The 19992-nt window shown below is 43.8% G+C and overlaps 1 protein-coding gene across 1 annotated transcript in view; it reads right to left on the reverse strand.

Moving 5' to 3' along the window:
* Nucleotides 1-10709: 10709 nt before the first annotated feature.
* The window catches only part of LOC307031891 (endothelin receptor type B-like), an 11201-nt gene continuing 1918 nt past the window's right edge, over nucleotides 10710-19992 (reverse strand). Inside the window, exons 2-8 of the mRNA XM_079669456.1 lie at nucleotides 16889-17437; nucleotides 15518-15630; nucleotides 14571-14775; nucleotides 13651-13800; nucleotides 12717-12850; nucleotides 12516-12624; nucleotides 10710-12435 (exon numbers count right to left, since the gene is read on the reverse strand). Coding sequence (XP_079525582.1) covers nucleotides 12295-12435; nucleotides 12516-12624; nucleotides 12717-12850; nucleotides 13651-13800; nucleotides 14571-14775; nucleotides 15518-15630; nucleotides 16889-17311 — 1275 coding nt within the window. The 5' untranslated portion in view covers nucleotides 17312-17437 and the 3' untranslated portion in view covers nucleotides 10710-12294. The remainder of the gene's footprint in view (nucleotides 12436-12515; nucleotides 12625-12716; nucleotides 12851-13650; nucleotides 13801-14570; nucleotides 14776-15517; nucleotides 15631-16888; nucleotides 17438-19992) is intronic.

Raw genomic sequence — 19992 nt, forward strand, 5'->3', positions numbered from 1 at the left:
TATAACAAAGTATTGAGATGAACTTTTGTTATTGACCAAATACTTATTTTCCACCACAATTTGCAAATAAATTCTTTAAAAATCAGACAATGTGATTTTCTGGATTTTTTTTCTTTCTCATTTTGTCTCTCATAGTTGAGGTATACCTAGGATGAAAATTACAGGCCTCTCTCATCTTTTTAAGTGGGAGAACTTGCACAATTGGTGGCTGACTAAATCATTTTTTGCCCCACTGTATATAAATTACCTAAATGTTGCAAAAGACTAGAATATCATATGATAAATTCCTGGTCCAAGCACTTTAAACGTCACGTATTGTACTGTATTTCAACAATATATTATAGGTCTCAGATATATAGAAAACATGTCTCTGAACATTTTTGCTCAAAATCCCAAACAGATCATGCATTTAAGTATGCCATAAACCCTCCTGTTTCAAAAGTGCTGATTCTGTGTCTGTAGCTTTAAATGCAAATGAGCTGCTGCTGGCCACGCCCCTTTGCGGACGTCTTTCTGTCTCTCCGCCCCCCACCCAATTAGCTCCATGGTAATGGTGAACACTGCGTAAGAGAAGCGTTTCACAGTGTCCACCGGCAAACTCAGAGGTGCCAGATTATTGCAGCCTAAAACAGCAGCTGAAACCGGTAGCCAAAAATACACAGAGGTGCTGCGGGAGGGGATTCCGGGAAGAGGGTGGGCGGGGCTTACCGTGGTTGGTTTGTTGCTAATGCCGTACAACCACAAATGACGTCAAATATGAACGTTTAGGTCTCTTATGAACCGAAACCTTGCCCGTTTTCTTTAGAGGATTTCACAGACCTGGTTCAGGAGGGAAAGAGTAGAAACCTTTTTGATGAAACTTTCTGAGTATCTTAACACACAGGGTAGACATACTGTATATATGAATACCATACATTTAAAAAGTGTATTTCACATAATAGGGGTCCTTTTAAAAGAGTCATAAAAGTTACATTTCATTTTTGCTAACCATACTGGTGCTTTTTATTATAATCAATCCAACTTTCATTTGCAAAAGCAAAATTGGTTACATCCTCTTTAACTGTGAAACTTTCAACGATGATGGGCTCACACATCCAAAGTTGGTTTAAAAAATGATTTAATATCATCTTTCTTTAATGGGGCAGCACTATTCAAACCGAACGCTGCATAAAAGGGAAATTCCCCAAACCCTTCACATGTCCGAAAGCACATGAAGGTTGAGCACAGCACTTTGAATATTGTTTGTGCAGAGAAGAATGTATCCGCAGTGACAAGGAGGCTGCTGTGGATAAATGGTTCTTATAGCAAACAATAATTTGCAGTGTGGTTTAATGTGGTTTTGTTTCAAAATGTCCCACAAACATAAAGCGCGGTTTTAAGACATGAAGTCCTCGCTCATACAACGTTTTATTCCTAACACATTATGGTGACATTTTAATCATACTAATTTCTTTGTTTATTTATTATATGTCGGCCAGGCCTGTGTGGTTTTACAGATGATTCTCTCCAGTATTGCTGAATAGTTTTCTCTGTAACGTTGACATTCAACCTTTAGAAGCAAACTTTAATGAGTTGCTCTTGAGGCAAATAAGAAAACAAAGTTACCTCTAATAAAATAAGTCTTGTGGAATCATCAGCTGTTTCCAATAAAAAAAACAGTTCGGTACTACTTCATTAAAAATGTACAAAAGATCTCTGAGATTCAGGCTCTATCCCTGTAAACTCAATCTGTGGAACTGGCTCTTCTAATGTGAAGTGCAATCATTGTAAATCAGGAAACACCATGTAATGGTAATTTGTAACACATTTGACAAGGTGTCCTTGCCTGATCTTTCCCTGAAATCAGATGTTAACCAAATGTAACTTCTCCTCAAGGAAAACACTAAAGACATGAAGCCTTTGACATAACATTCAAACTTTGACAGGCTGTTAACTCACATGATTGTTTGTATTAATGCCTACAGGTGGGAGATGGACCATCTGGTGACCTGGTGTAGGGACAACCACCTGGAGCTCAACGCTCTCAAGACAGTGGAGATGGTTGTGGACTTTAGGAAGAACGCAGCCCCATCCGCCCCCATCACTCTGTGTGACTCCCCAGTAACCGCTGTGAAGTATTACCGCTTCCTGGGCACCATCATCTCCAAGGACCTGAAGTGGGAGCAGAACATCTGCTCCCTCATCAAAAAAGCTCAGCAGAGGATGTTTTTCCTGAGGCAGCTGAAGAAATTCAACTTGCCAAAGACAATGATGGTGAACTTCTACACCTCCATCAGTGAGTCCATCCTCACCTCCTCCATCACCATCTGGTACGCTGCAGCCACAGCTAAGGAAAAGGGCCTGCAATCTGCCATACCTCAAGGACCTGCACGCCTCCAGAACCCTGAGGCGGGCAGGGAAGATAATGGCCGACCCCTCCCAACCTGGACACAAACTGTTCACCCCCCTCCCCTCTGGCAGGAGGCTGCGCTCCATCAGGACCAAAACCTCTTGCCACCTGAACAGTTTTTTCCCCTCCGCTACCGGCCTCATCAACAAGGCCCGCCCCCCCCCACTGACACTTGACCTCAGCCACATCATTGTCTCTATGCATTACATCAGGGGTCGGCAACCTTTTTGATATGAAGTGCCATTTAAAAAAAAAAATGTTATCAGCGTGCCAACGATCGATAATTATCAACGGGGGGGGGGGGGGGGGGGGGGGGTTGACGCTCGTCAACTATCAGCAGGAGGGCGGGGGAGCCTCGCTGCGGGGAAGCAGTATGTGGACCTGTCAGCGCAACTTACATGATGCCGAATTTAACAAACACATTTAAATAATTGGTTTAAACGGCATAATAATAAGGACGATCGTCCGTTCTGTGATTCTCCAGAACACACAAGTTATGATATTAGGGTCATGCAGAGTGAGATGAGATCGCTGTTACAGAATGGTTTTGGCTAGGTTGCAGCTCCATCCTGTGGACGTATTGTGCCTGTGTTATATATATATCTGCCTCACGTGACTCTAGCCCAGTTGTATGATTACCTGCTTAATGTGAATACACAGCGTTGAGACACAGCCTGATTTGCCTTGTTTATTAATGCACCTACATCTACAAACATGGTGTCAGAAGCTCAAATAGGACCCAGCTGTGGACTGCATGCTACTGTCCGTCGCTGAGACGGCGTGCATTTATTTGTTTTGGTCAGGTTTAGCAGTTTCAGTTAGCCTGTTAGCATTAGCGTCACGTTGGAACAATGGCATCCAGCATCCCACCTCCGGAGCCTATGAAGATGGCGGGGGACATCCACGGCAACTGGGTGAGCTTTCGAGCAGAATTTGAGGATTATCTGCTTGCGACCGGGCTCAGCGAGAAAGAAAAGCCGGTACAAGCAGCTGCGCTAAGGAGGCTAATGGGGAACGACTGCCGCCATGTTTACAAACACAACCTGGGACTAACCGCGGACCAACAAAAGGATGCGGGTGATATACTGGTGGCACTGGAGCAATACTTCACGCCCGCAAAGAACGTAATCTTTGAGAGGTACGTTTTTGGCAACCTTAAACAAGAGGATGGAGAGCTCTTGGATGCGTTTGCTACCAGGCTGAGGGAAAAGGCTGCCTCTTGTGAATATGGAGCTATAAAATATGAACTCATAAGGGACAGGCTTGTTCTCGGGATAACTGACGAGGGTGCTAGACGTCGTTTACTAAGGGAAAAGGACCTTAAATTGGACGAGGCCATTAAAATTTGCCGTGCAGCCGAGGTCATGGATAGCAAGTTAAAAACCATGTCACTGGGCAGCTCTGGACCTGGGGACAGCATTAATGCCACACAAGGACAGCGATATGGACGGAGGTCTGCCAGCAGGCCATCAGCAGGCCATCCGAGTCCACCAACACATCTGCACAACCACAGAGCATGAGAGATGCTGGCGAATGCAAGTACTGTGGCCCACGGCACAAGCGTGGGCGGAACCTGTGCCCTGCTTTTGGTAAATCGTGCAGCTCGTGTGGCACTGCTAACCATTTTGCAAAAGTATGCATGAAAAGAGGCCAGCAGGCACGCCAGTTGAATGCTGTGGATGACCCGTTGCCAGGGGAACTGGAGGACAGCGATGAGAGAGACGTGTACACAGCGGAGAGCGTGGGGGCTGTGAACACTCAAGGTAAAAAGTGGTTTGTCAACCTGCCACTGCAAAGTGGGGTTCAGAGGTGCCAGCTCGACTCTGGAGCCACTTGCAATGTGATGAGCATCAAGGACAAGACGAGACTGGCGTCTAGAACGCCTCTTCTGAAGAGTCTCACCAGATTAAAACTATACAACAGTGAGTGGATGAGCTCATTAGGTGTGTACAGCACACAATGCGTCATTAGGGGTAAGACGCACAGACTGGACTTTGAGATCGTGCATACTGGCCAGAGGCCCTTGCTTTCGGGTGAGACATGTGAGAGACTTGGTCTGATACGCTTCACCATTCCTGAGGAGCTGAATAAGGTGGAGCACTGCAGGAAGGGAGACCTGACCAAGGAGTGTCTTGTCAGCACCTACCACGACGTGTTCACCAGCCCTGTTGAGTCTCTGCCCGGTGATATTCACTTTGAGCTGGACAGCACTGTGACACCGGTGCAGTGTGCTCCCAGGAACGTTCCAGTGGCCCTCAAGGCAGCTGTTAAGGCTCAGCTTGATTGATATGAAGAGGAGGGACACTTGACCACAGTCACTCAACCCACGGACTGGATTAGCAATCTAGTCATAGTAAAAAAGCCAGACAAATTGAGACTATGCATTGACCCGAAGCATCTCAAACGTGCTCTGAAACGGTCCCACTACCTTATGCCCACTTTGGATGACGTGTTGTATAAGCTGCCAAAGGCACGTATATTCACCCTGGTGGATGCACGTGATGCATTCCTGCAGTGCCGCTTGGATGAAGAAAGCAGCCTGATGACAACATTCTGGACACCGTGGGGTAGGAAACGCTGGCTGAAACTTCCTTTCGGTGTGTCAGTTGCCCCGGAGCTGTATCAAAGGAAGCAGCATGAGCTGCTGGCTGGCTTGACAGGGATTGAGCCCATAGCTGATGACATCCTTGTAGTCGGCTGGGGACACAGAGGATGAGGCCAATCGCGACCATGACACAAACCTCATCGCTCTGATGGACAGATGCAGGGAAGTAAAGCTGAGACTGGGCCTGAAAAAGCTGCAGTTCCGAGTGAAGGAGGTCCGCTTCCACGGCCACATACTGTCCGCGGAGGGCCTCAAGGCTGACCCTGACAAAATCAGGGCGGTGCTGGACATGCCAAACCCCACAGATGCAAAAGGGGTCCAGCGGTGTGTCGGATTTGTGAACTATCTGTCCAGATTCATGCCACGCTTGTCAGCGGTATGTGAGCCGCTGAGGAGACTGCTGGACAAGGATGTGATGTGGCACTGGCTGCCCAAACATGATGCCGCCATGAAGGAAATCAAGGCACTGGTCACGGCGGTGCCAGTCCTAAGGTACTATGACGTCCGCAAGCCAGTCACCGTACAGAGCGACTCCAGTCAGGCGGGTCTGGGCTGCTGCTTGCTTCAAGGGGGACAGCCTGTCGCATTCGCCTCCCGGGCATTGACCCAAACGGAGCAAAATTATGCACAGATTGAAAAGGAGTGCCTGAGCATCGTATTCGCCTGCCAACGCTTCCACTACTATCTATATGGGAGGGGTGATGTGACTGCAGAGACCGACCACCGCCCGCTGGTGTCCATCTTCACCAAGCCCCTCCTCAGTGCGCCAAAGCGCCTTCAGAGCATGCTCCTCACACTTCAGAATTACTGCCTTGCGGTGGTATACAAGCCAGGCCCTGAGATGTACATAAGTGACACGCTCAGCAGAGCCACCACCCCGCCACAGAGAACAGACACACTGTACCAACGTGAAATGGTCTGCAGCATGCAGCAGGAGCAGTGTGACACGGCGGCCATTCAGCAGGCAGACTATTTAAATGTCAGCAGCCAACGCCTGGCACAGATTCGGACACACACTGAGGAAGATGTGTGTCTTCAAACACTTAAGTCTGTCGTGCTGGAGGGATGGCCAGGACACAAAGAGGAGACCCCTGTAGCCGTCAGGGACTACTGGGCCGTCAGAGATGAGATAAGTGCACAGGATGGCGTGCTCTTCAGGAGTCAGCGCGTCATCATTCCAAAAGCTATGCGTCCGGAAATGCTGAGACGGATCCACTACAACCACGTGGGGGGCGAGGCGTGCTACAGGCAGGCCCGTGATACACTTTACTGGCCCGGTATGCAAGGGGAAGTCAAGGATTATGTGCAAAAGTGCTCTGTGTGCAATGAGTATGCACACGAACAACAGAAAGAGACTATGATGTCACACCCGCTCCCCACACGTCCCTGGCAGCTAGTAAGCATGGATCTGTACAGCTACGCAGCCCAGAACTTCTTGCTCGTGGTGGACCATTATTCTGACTTTTGGGAGATCGACCTGCTCCCTGACCTATCAACGGACACCACGATCCGTAGATGCAAGGCACAGTTTGCACGCTACGGTGTCCCAGACAGGGCCATTTCTGATGGTGGAGGCCAGTTTGCCGGTTGAGAGTTCCGGGCGTTTGCGAGAGAGTGAGGTTTTGAGCATGTCATGTCCTCACCGAGGCACCCAAAGGCTAATGGCAAAGCGGAGTCAGCAGTGAAAATTGTAAAGAGCCTGTGCAGAAGGGCAGACCGTGCCAAAGAGGACCCCTGGAGGGCCATATTGCATTGGAGAAATACGCCCACTGAGGGTATGCATTGCAGCCCAGCACAGCGGCTTATGTCGCGGAGACTGAGAACCCTTCTCCCTGTGGCCGACCAGCTACTGGTGCCTCAGGTCGTCACGGGTGTTCCTGACAAGCTGAAAGTGAAACATCAAGGAGCAAAGCTGACATATGACAGATCTGCCAAGGATCTGCCGGAGCTGAACGTCGGCCAGCCCATACGGATGAAGCCGCTCCCAGGAGACAGGACGGGCCGATGGAGGAGAGGTGTGTGCCTTCAGCAGTTGGGACTCCAGTCCTATCTGGTCGGTGTGGAGGGGAACACATATCGGCGCAACAGGGTTGATCTTCGACCAGCAGAGACGGCCCTTCTCCAGCCGTCAGTTCTCCCAGAATCGGCCCCGGAGCAGCCTGCGAGTGGGGGGAGCGCCAGAGAGGTCGTCTGCGTCCCCGGGGAGTCTCCAAGGCCATCACCCCCGAGGTCGTTGCGGTCTTCCCCGCAGACTGGGGGTACACCATGCCGTGAGTTACAGGGCCGGGCCTTCTCCCGGAGCGGACGGCTGATTAGACCTCCTGACAGACTTGACCTCTAGGACACATACACGCACTCACACACACACACTTGGACTGTGCGCACTCAAACACACATGGACGATAAACATTTTAAAAAAGGAAAAAAAAAAGGAAGTGGAGAGATTGTAAAACAAATGTGATTGATTGTTCTGAGTTTATTGCTGATGTGTTCTGATCCGGCTATTATTGAAGTGTCTTTGCTAGGTGCACTATTTGTTGTTGAAATCATTTGATTAATGTTCTGTTTAAAGGTCAACAGTTTAATGGCAGTATTGATCCTGTGTTGTTACTTAACAAAAGGAAGGGAGATGTTACAGAATGGTTTAGGCTAGGTTGCAGCTCCACCCTGTGGACATATTGTGCCTGTGTTATATATATATCTGCCTCACGTGACTCTAGCCCAGTTGTATGATTACCTGCTTAATGTGAATACACGGCGTTGAGACACAGCCTGATTTGCCTTGTTTATTAATGCACCTACATCTACAAACAATCGCTATCCCTTTAAGAGAGAGAGAGAGGGGTGCGGCTTGTGCATGTGTGTTTGTGAATGGTAGAGCGACAGTGAGGGAACGTGTGTATGTTTCTGGAAGTGAAACGGGAAAGCAGAAAAACAGAGGTCGGTGATGTATTTTGTGAAACAGAAGAACAGCTAAATAAATGCAACGTCCTCCCAAGAAGAGCTCGCCTCTCTCCAGTCATTTAAGCTAAAGTGGGTTATTGAACCTGAAGCTTGTTGCTTCTGCCCTCCTCGACTACGGTCTGGGAGCTGACAGGAAAGTTCTACACACAGATGGCCAGTCCGCCCCTTTGTAGCATATTATTTCGATGAGAGATGAGCAGATCGCCACTGGGCTTTCAACTAAATAAACACAGCCACGCAAAAACTGCGTCATTTGTACAGCTCCTTATGGGTACTGCAATTAGTGAAGTGCTTTCCTCCGTGGTGAAACGATCAGCACTGCACCACGGAGGAAAGCGGCAGAAAGTCAACTGGAGATAAAGAGAGCGGGGCTGCGTTGCGTGCATGGCTTCCTTCTGCAGGTAACGGGGAGACGAGCTCTGGCGGCGGTCTCGTGTTCAGGATCCGAAAATTAATTTAAATATTTTGCACACTTATTCCACTTATTCCTAGTGTGCCACTGGTTACGGTGCCGCGTGCCAGGGGTTGCCGACCCCTGCATTACATTAATGCACACAATGTACAACATTATTTTGTATTACAGTTGATTTGTATTCCATATTTTATTCCTCATTCCATTGCAATATAAATACTGCTATATTTTTTATTATTTTTTATATTTTCCTAGTTCTCTACCTGTGTTTTTAATTCTTGTTTTTATGCACCACGACACCAGTCAAATTCCTCGTACATGTAAACCTACTGTTATGCACCGTGACTCACTGATATGAGGACTCAATTGCACAACCCGGAGACGAAAAGGTTTTGAAGAAAAATTAACTTTAATGGATCAAAAAAACCAAAGAAACACTCTTTACAGAGGGAGTCACAAAACGGTCACAAAACAAAACGCTCTCATAGAGGATACCTCAAAAGGTACTTGGTCTCTCTATGGCTGCTTGGATCTGACTTCTTGGCATGACGAACCAGACGAACTGACAACAGACAAGGGGGAACAGGACAATATATACAAGAGGTAAGTGGGAACAGGTGGAAACAATCAGGGGCGGGGCAGACGCTGACGATGGCGGGAAACAAGAACCAAGGAAGTAAAGGCACCTGGAATGAGACAAGGAGTACAAAATACAACAGGAAGTGAAACAAACAAAACAAGCCTGAACGTGACTGATACATAACAAACTAACATAATTGACGGGACACAACACCTACCTGGTAATAAACCTGTTTCTGAATCTGACGTTAGTTGAAAGGAATAATAATAAGTTGAACAAAATATTTTTTATTTAAACTTAATATTATTGCGTTCAACTATATATAACCTAATTATGTGAAATCTGTTGACATAATACATTTAATTAAAGTCAACAATTTTGTTTTTTCAGCGTAGGAGACTCAAAATAACCACAGAGAGGCACCAAAAAACGAGACATAAAGAAAAAACTACAAAGACAATAAAACAAGTCAAATTAGACATCTACAGAGAGATGCGAGTGTCGGGACGGGGCGTGCTAGTGAAGCCTCGCAGCGGCGAAACCGTGCCGCGCCACACTAATTGCACCGCATATGCGCAGAGGTGCGCCGCATTTTCGGCTCAGTTGAGACTCCCTCCGCAAGGGTTATGTCTAGAAAGGATCCGTCTTGTGTAAAACTCTCGCGAGAGTTTGGCTGAATGTCACGTGGCTGAATGTTTACGTTTGGCAGGCAGCCTTTCAGTTACGATCGTTAACATCAGTGGGCCACAGCAAATGATGATGAGAAGCTAAACTATCTATTAATTATGTCAATTACAGGAAGTTTGATTGTTGAAATAGGGTGTTAGCGGTCTTGCTGGTGTTCAAAGAAGAATGGCAACACTGTAGATCACCAACACTATGGTTTATTTTTTATTCACAGGCAAATCAATGTTGTCGCAGTAAAAGTCCCAAGATAGTTCCTGGTGCAATAAAATGTTCCCTTGCAGTGTTTTACTATTATGTCTGATGTTTCTCTATTAATATTGCTGCTGCATTAATGTGTATGTTGCATCATGTTACTGCTGTAGATGTGTTTCCGAGCCGCTCCGATTACAACGAGAGTTACAACGAGAACGTGACGTCATATTTACACTAGACGGATCCTTTCTAGCCATAACCCTCCGCAAGGTGAGGCCCCATGCAGTGTGCATGATCGTCCTGTAGGGAGGGACGGCCCTGGACTTATAACTTCTCACTGTACATTTTACATTTATACCTAATTTAATGTCCACAAATAGAATTGTATTTGTCAGATGGTCTACATATTTTTATATTCATGGTCAACTTTTTATTTTCCCTCTTTTGTTTTATCTTCTATTTTGAGATGTTCATATTGTATAATTGTTTTCTTCTACTCTTTTTTTATTTTGTAATTATGTGCAATACTTTGTTTTACATGCTGCTGCAACAAACATGTTTTCCCAATTTGGGATCAATAAAGTAGATCTTATCTTATCTTAACCGACAATAAAGCGTATCTTTGTAAAGGTAAAAGTGTTATTATCAATGTAGTATAAATTAGATAACGTTTTTTTTTGGGAAAACACTGATGTATGTCTGCTTATAAAATGTTGGATTCCTGTTACTTTTATTTGTATTTTCATACAATTGATTTTTTGAAACAAGAACTATTTTTCAAAATCAAAAAATGATGATGCTGCCCCATTGCAGTAACTATAGGGGTCCCGTCCCCCCTGTTGAAGAACCACGCTTTAGTAAAAACCTCAGACAACAGAAATGCTATAAAATAATATTTATTACAGCATATTCCAACAAATAGGTACGGTATAAATGTAATTTAAAACACCGGGGCGTATATTCACATTACATTAATCTTCAACCTGAAATTATCTCAGTGTCTGGGTCACAGAGCTGCTCAGACCTCCATCTCTATCCTAAAGCAGCGCAGTGATGGCACACACAATCATGATGAGTTCATGAGACACATGCTACATGATCAGCTGATTTGAGCTTTCCATGGACATATTTTCACTGTAGCCTACATTTAATTATAGCTTATATTAAAAAGAGTTGAAAATACTTCAGTGTGAACAAACACCTTGTCTGGTTATCAGCACGTTTAAAAAAAAAGGCACCTTCCCTCTTTAGTTTGATATTTAAAAATATAAGAGGATTACATTATAGTCATCTTGTGTTTGTATCATAAGTGACTTACTACTGGTAATGTTGAAGACGGTTTGAATTAGTTTACGATGATTTCAAAATGGTTATTTGATGATGTGCTGGTATCACAAGATTTGTCACAAAGTACAGCTAGCTACAGATGTCCTGAATGTAATCGTAAAATATCAGGAACACATGTATCTTTCAGTTCTGCAGCCTACATAATACATTCCTCACTATGAGCTCCTTTGATGAAAATCATGTTGGTTAAACAATGGATTACCAGGATTAAATTCAATGCAAAAACATTTATCTAAATAACTTGAACTTTACACAGTGACCAGAAACTTCTTGAACACATCCAGCTGTACAGGATTGATTTTTTCCTTCCTAAATCTTTTTAAATGGGTCAAGTTTAGGATATTTCCGCGAGCAGCTCTCAGAAGTCCTTTCCAGCAGCTACGGGAAACCAAAATAACAAATGACCACCTCACGTTAAACAATATCCACATGTTTCGTAATACTTTCTTATAAAAATAGAAGCTACATTATAATAAAGGACGGGTTAAGACTTTATACACAGTGAAAAACGCGTACAACAGCTTGAATAATGCAATAATAAAAGTCCTTATAAATGATCTCCTCTGTGTGGCATGATTGCAGTCATCTGGTGTTTATTTTCAGCGTTCAAAGACAACAGCTGGTCTCTGCATGATTTCAGGCGTAGATGACTTCCAGATAAAAGATTTCCAACGTTTGGCTCCCCACATGACAGCGGGGCCCTTTTCACTATGACGTCACCGGGCAGCCTGGAATCGGCTCAGCGGCTTTTCAGATAATCAGCGTTTGATTGTGTTTATTATTGCAGAGGCACCGTTGTGTATGTAAAAAGAACAGTTTCCCTTCACTGTGAGGTATTAAAGCTTCAGTATTGCAGCTGTTATTCAGACATAAGGCAGGGTATAATCATAGGTCTGCTTGTAAATAACCCTCTACATGCGGCTTTAATAAACATTCTATATAAATGTAGCGACTTCAGTCCTCTATAACAGACACAGATTTAAGACATCATATGTTTTGGCAGTCTGATCAGGTACAGTCCTGTTTCCTCCTCCCTCCTTCCTTCAGTGATTCCTTCTCCGTTTCCTCCGGGAGCCGATGGGAACACGAGGTATGGCAGGATATGTGTGTGTGTGTGTTTATGAAGAGCTTGTGTATTTCTGACTGGAGCGGGAGCTGGAGCGGTCCAGCCCGTTCCCGTGACAAGAGCCCTTCCAGCGCCCCCCCGAGCCTCGTTCGTCCAGAAGAGATGTCCTGTAGCACCAGCAGCACAGGCAAGACTGCGGGACAAAGAACACACAGTCATCAATCTGTACATTCTATATATACAATTTTTAGGGCCATTTTAGTAGCCTCTTACCTGGAAGCAGTTTTTAAACTTCTGGCTGACAAAGTAGAGGGCGATGGGGTTAATGCAGGAGTTTAAGGAAGCCATGTTGATGCCGATGTAATCCATCACTAACAAGAAGCTGTCGGGTGGGACAAGTGCAAAGTTTCAAGTGAGGAATACAGGAAGTCGCAGAGTGAAGAGCAGAGGGTGACGTTGGCAGTGTCGTCTTACCTGAGCAGCTCACAGCGGTTGGGGTCATTTTCGTCATAAATAGTTTTCTTCAGGATGCGACTCAGATGGAGAGGCAGCCAGCAGAGAGCGAAGATCAGCACGAGGCAGAACACCGTCTTCGCTACTTCCCTCCGCTGCACACACACACAGTTGACTTTAATTAAGCTTTTCCACAGAAAACCCAAGAATAGCTTGATTATAAAAGCAACATTTCTGATGATAATGTAAATCGTTTATTTTTTTCTATTTCAAATACATTTAATGAATTAGTTTGAAGTGTGAAGGTTTGCTGGTTTTCATTTTAAATCATTGTATTTTTATTGAATGTAGCTGTATTTCTTTTTATGTAATACAAATGATCAGCACATTCATTAAGAATTAAAATAATTATTTGATATTTGTTCATGACCTCTATCTCAAAGTACTACAACAATTAAATCCTGCTTTTGAAGCAGTTCAGGAGTTAAATTAATCTACTGATATAAAGTGAATTGTATGACAGTCAAAGGAGACATTGTCCTGTCTTGAATGGTTTACTATAAATACTTTTCCTCCTACACTTTTCCTTACACACTTTTACTAAAGTAAGATTTTCAAACCACTTGTGACAGAAGGTTTTTCTACAATATAAATAACTTTACCTCATTCAAGGCTTTATTGTCATTACCACAGTCGCTACAGTTTAGATATGGCAATAAAAAACGTAAGACTCCTCCAACATGCAATTTGAATATATAGGACATAAAACAGATAAAAACCAATGCCAATAGTGCAAGAAATAACAGAATAGAAGTACAATAGTGCAAGAGAATGTTACAAGATGTGCAAGTAAATACAAATAAAATAGCAGAATAGTCTTTATACACGTAAATGGAATACGATATATAGATAAATAAATAGCAAGATGCAAACAGATGAATGTTTCTGGATGTACCTGTTTCATGTGGTCGTTGAGTGCGATGCGCATGCCTTTCTTGCGACTGAGCATCTCGCAGGACATGAGGGTGTAGAAGACTCCTGTGCAGGCCAGGGGGAAGCAGAAGTAGAAGCCAAACAGCCACCAGTCCTTCATGTCGTGGTAGAGCTGGAAAAATGTTCACAGGTCCACACGGTTGGAGATTGCATTTCATGCTATGCCATCAAGAAACAAAGACATATTGTAAAGAAATGGGCACTGACCCCCCCCCCCCCCCCCCCGAGACCTGGGTTAATGAGACTTGGTAGAGACACGCTGAATTAGTTACAGACTTGTTTTGGTTTGAAATAAGTTCTTCCTTTTGTATTTATTTTGCCCTTGTGGAAGATTTAGTTGAAAGAATGTAAGACATTTCCTCAATTAAATCTAAATACCATCTTTTCAACATATTTCACCAGCTCAGGCTGAATGATGCATAATAGCTCATTTCATCAAGCTGAATTCACTGATTTGAATAGTCACATGAAAAGACATTGCAGCAATATCCTCTATTTCCACCCTGTCTTGCGTTTCCCCCAGACCCATCTGGTTTAAATAAACTTTAAGTACCCACATATTGGAGATATCTTCCCAATTTGTTCCTGTGTGCAGATGTCTAAATGTACTGTTATCACATTCAAATGATTTGCATGCTGTGAATAAGGGTTGTGTTACATGTTCTGGAATTACTAATTACTTGGTGGTAGAGCTTCACAAATGTTATCCTGATGAAAGAAAACAAAATGTTGTGATGTTGCTGTTTAGATGCTGCTTGTACTTAAAAGTAAAATCAGAGAGTTCTCAATCAGTGTGCAGGATTTTCAGCACATGTTGTAAAACAGCAAACAATTCCTCATTCTGTGGAAGGCAACAAGGAAGTTTATTGAGTTTTTTTCTACCTTCATGAAGCTGCCGGTCTGTTCTGGGTGCAACAGACACACGCGCAGCTTGTTGCCTCTGTACGGTATCTCCAGCATGTCGAAGGCCAGTGCCTCAGGGACCGCCAGCGCCACGGCAACGAGCCAGATCAGCGTCACCTCCACCGCTTTCCACAGAGGGATGCCCATCCCCTTCACCCTGCTCCATGATGTCACGGCGTGGTAGCTGTACACAAACACAGACAGCTGCTTTCAGAACTACCCGGTACACATTGGTTAGGTTCTGGTTTGGCACCAACAATGGCCAGATGGTTCTAAGGTGGCAACCAGATGTTGAAGTTGATTCCACTTCCTATCATAGTTTAGACACAATGTCTCTTACAAATCACGAAATATTTATATTATCGCTATGAAGAAATGGAATCCGTCTCTTTGTTTGTTTTCAAAACGATTGATGTTGATTCCACAGCCAAGGACTAGTATCACTTGAGGCCATTATTATTTTAATTGGCTTCAGTCCTATCTTATAAACATAAACATGTCAATTTCTGTATATATATGTACATTTGAGTCCTATCTTATTGCTTCAAGTCTGTGCTCTTGGTATGCGTCAAGTCTTTTTCAAAACTGTCCTTAAAACTCACATGGAAGAAATCAGTTAGTATTATAGAGAGTGACCAAGTTCCTTCTAAGAGTAGGCCATGTTAAATGATGAATAAGTTAAACATATAAATATCTCTGAGGAGGCAGGGGTTTGTGTAACTGAAGGTAAATGTTACTTTTTTCTAGAAATACTTGACTTGGACTTCCAGCTAATGGCAAGGTATTGTCCTGGATGTCGGTACAACTGAAATCTTTGTTACTGGTTTGGAACAGTAACAAGATCTCTAGGTTTAACAGCTGTCATTCAACATCTCAATGTAATTGCTTGCTGATGTTTGTTGTGATTGTGTTGGTAATGTACTCACCGGTCGATACTGAGGGCACACAGGCTGAGGACGGTGATTCCAACTGAAGCTTTCTGGATAAACGGCATCAGCTTACAGACGTACACGCCAAACGGCCAGTCCTCGGCTATTAGCTGCAGAGAATAATGGAGGCAGACAGTGAGGAAAGGGGGGCTGTGGAGCAGTGGGTTAGTGCGTTGGTGTTCGGATCAGGGGAGCACAGGTTCAAACCCCACTGCAGTCAGCATGTTGTTGTGTCCCTGGGCAAGACACTTCACCCCAAATTGCTCCTGTGGGGATTCCCCACAGTATTGAGTATGTAAGTCGCTTTGGATAAAAGCGTCTAAAAAGTAATGTAGTAGTAATGAAAGATTTTATGATAAGAGGTGTCCCCTGTGCAAACACATGGACAGACATCTTTGAGGTTCATGTAGGGGCCCTGTCTTCCTAGTGTCAGTATTACCAAGGCAGCTCGCCAAAGTCAACATTTCCTCCCCACAGCTTAAGTTAATGTCCTAAGGGTAATCAAATCAGTTCAGGACAATATCCTTTACAGCAAACCAATCAAATGTTGTCAGCCACTTTACGAGATATAGAGTTATTAGCAACGCTTGGTTGTACAACTTTCAAGTTTTCAAAACCAAGTCTGTTATCAATACAGCAGATCATAAATAATGGATAAAATACAGAACCATATTCCAGCTATATTCACTTGAAAGTCAATTATTCATCAGATGTGGAGGATAAAACAAGTTTTACATGTTGTTTTCTCCTTTTTTTTGAACTTCTTGCTGGCGGACGTTTGTGGTTACAGTATAACTTGAACATTTGGCAGTGACTGCATTTAGACCAAAGCGCACTGGATCTTTTCAGGTCACACACAAAAGGCGAGTGAGGAAAGGACCAGGTTTGTCCCCAACTGTTGACTCGCATCTGCTTTGATTTAGTTTTTTAATTGAAGTGGTCAAATGAAAGTCAAGTGTGCAGAGTCTTTACTTAAAAAAAGGAAATAAACAAAACCACACAAAACACCTTAAATACAAGGACACACTACTGCAATAAACTCTTACATAAACCGCTAACCACAGAATGTGCCAAGAAAGCTGTCGCAAACGGCCCCCTCGTAACTGTGAAAGTGCAGTGAAGGAAATTACTTTAGATTAAAGTCTTATCAAATTAGACACAGACCAAGCGACGCGTTTCAATACGTTGGAATCATTTGAAGTTTTAATTTTGTGTGAAATGCCTGAATTGTTGCATCAAGATGTTAAGTCACCTGCCTCTTCTCATTTAAAAGTGAATAAATACATGTAATGGCTCAATTCAACCATCAAATGACATGATCAGTTCCAAAATCAAACCTGGCAACAATCAAGGAATAAATGTGGTTACCTTAAACACATTGATGGGGATGGCGATGATGATGTAAAGCAGGTCTCCCAGAGCCAGGCTGCCAATCAGGACATTGGGTCCATTCCTCATGCACTTGTTCTTATAAATGATCCGGAGCAGTGTGGAGTTGCCGATGATCCCCACCGCAAAGATCAGGCAGGACACAATGGTGTTCACATACTTGAAGGCTTGCTTTATCTCCGTGGGATTTACGCACATGGGGGGGAAGGAGCCCCGTGGACGGCCCTGCTGGGGGGGCTGAAGCGGGACGGAGGCGTTGCTCTTGTAGGGTTCTGAAGCCTCCGGGCCCACCACGGTGTCCCGGACCAACCGGGACGCCCCGACCTGGGCGACCATCAGGAAACACAGAAGAGCGGCAACAGCCCTCATCTTCTCACTCACGCACACAACACGTTCGCTCATTCAAAGGCACTCGACGTACTGAAAATACACACTTAAAGGACCTCACACAGACATGCTCACACACATGCACACATCGGGCCTTGCTCTGGTCCGGGTGGTGTGGGTTTGAATCCGAGCTTGTTTGTCCTGCAGAAACGTAAGGAAACGCACAGGTTAAACACAGCAATAGTTTTGTGTGTTTCATTCCAATGGGTGAATTGGCATGACATTTTTATTTATTTTACACAAGTTCATTATCTCCTGAGGATGAATCCATCTGGTTTCGTCAATCCCTTTATTTTTATAGTGCCACCAGAATTTCAAATAGTTCACTTACCCAGTGAAATATCTTGAATTCTACTAGATAGAATGTCACAAAATCTTGTACAAATGTTCATGATCCCCAAAGGAGGAGTCTTACTAGCTTTTGTGACCCCCTTCTCCTTCTACTAGATAGAATTTCACACATTGGGTAAAGATATTCATGAGGTCAAACGAATGAATCAAGATGGCTTTAGTGATCCACTGACTGTTTCTCTTGAACCACCATTATTCTCTTGAGGGCAAAGGTCTCCACATCTATGGAACAATAGCCATGAAAGTTGGAGTGCAGATTCATGGTCCCCTCAGGATAAATGTTAACTTCCCTTGGTGTTTCATCTCCTGTCATTATCAGATACAATTTTTCTCTTGAACCAAAACTGGTTCATGAACAAATGTCTGCAGAACTAATCACATTCTGATCATCCTCAGTTGTACTTTGGGTTTAGTGCTAGGTATACCTATAATAAATGTTGCATGCAAGAACATTAAACATCAAGGAGATTTTCCAGTCTCTAGCTCAACGCACTGCAGTGTAGTACAGCTACCAAAGCCACTAATCTCTGTGGGTTTGTTCACTTGTTGTGAACTGTATTTATTAACAGGGTTTATAATAAAGCAAAGAGGCTTATAAGTGATATGTTCACAACGGAAAAACATCTGAATAATGTAAAAGAACATTTTAGTGAAGTGGAATAGTCTTCTTAGGGCTGAAAGGGGTGAAATGACCGGAAAGAGTAGGGGCCGTGGAACATTAAACAGACAAATGGAATCATGATAACTGAGGTTATAGGTTAGACGAGGAGCAGCTGTGTAAGTGTGTGTGTGTGTGTGTGTGTGTGTGTGTGTGTGTGTGCGTGCGTGCGTGCGTGCGTGCGTGCGTGCGTGCGTGCGTGCGTGCGTGTGTGTGTGTGTATCTCACAAAGTACCCCAGCTGGGCTTCAAGCATTTCAAAGATCATGTGTACCCCCCAAAATGTCAGCGTGGCCTGGGGCGTCTCTGGCTGATTGACGATTAATACACCCACACACACACACACACACACACACACACACACACACACACACACACACACACACACACACACACACACACACACACACACACACACACACACACACACACACACACACACACACACACACACACACACACACACACACACACACACACAAACACATCTCTCTTTCTCAAAGAGATTGTATGGATCTCTTGACACCATGGTTTGGAAAGGGGACAAATGCTTTACTTGTTAATGAGCACATCTAAGAATGTGCTTAAACTTAATGAACCCAGCTTGCACACCATACCAACACACGCAGTACTAACACACCCCCTCAAAACCAACTCACACACTCAAAGGCACAAAGTCAGATGGACGAACTCACACACATATCACAAGAAATTAGTTTTGAACATTCTCGTCTTCACTTGTCCTCCATCATCTGAATTATGCGTTTGTGTTTTATAACATCGACTCTCATTAGGCCATGTCATAGGGTGCCTGTCTGATCAAATTGGAAAGCTGAGTCTTAACCACACTGATCCTCTTAATTTAATAAAGTCTACTTTCAAAATCATCTCCGACCTTTAGTTCTGCTGGCTTCACTTCTTAGAAAAGAAAGAGGTGGAAAGTTGGAAACCTGCCAGGCAGAAGTGGATGGGGAAATTAGTTGTCAAAATACTTTGGGTTTGGGTGTGGGAAGAGGGGATATTAAGACGAGCATGAAACATTTGGACATGTTATTTAAAAAGTACAAAGAAAAACCGGAACAGAATGGCCATAAAAAAGGTCAGGTTTGAGATGAATGTGTTTGGACAATAGGAGGAAAAAGGAAAGCAGAGGAAATAAAAAGCAATAAGAGGAGAAAGCGTTAGAGGTGAGTTACTCTGCCTATGAGGACAGGATTAATAAGAGTGAACTGAAGGCACTAAAAGACAGATGTGAAGAGGGATGAATTCGAAAAAATGAATTATATTTATATAAATAAAATAAATTCAGTAGAAAAATGCATTATGTAATTTTGAGCCGAGGCTTTTGAAAGAAATGGCCTCAGGGCATTTCAATGTTTTGTGTCTGTGTCTGGATCAATTGATGGAGTTATAGAGTAATCAGGTAAAACATAACTAACAACTTTATAAGTCTAGAAAACACCTGACCGATTTCCTGTACCAGATTTAACGCATGAGGCCATCTATTTAGTCGCAGTAGTACTCAGATACAAGTAGCACTTGTTATAGTACGACATTGCAAGTAAAAGTCCTGTGTTTAAAATAAGTAAATGTACATTACTATTATCATTCTGTGTACTGATTTAGTTGGAAATTAGGAAAGTAGTAAATACTGATGCAACACTTAAGATTTGAACTACTACTGCAGT

Source organism: Notothenia rossii, assembly GCF_949606895.1.
Source record: "Notothenia rossii genome assembly, chromosome: 3".
Classification (NCBI taxonomy): Eukaryota; Metazoa; Chordata; class Actinopteri; order Perciformes; family Nototheniidae; genus Notothenia; species Notothenia rossii.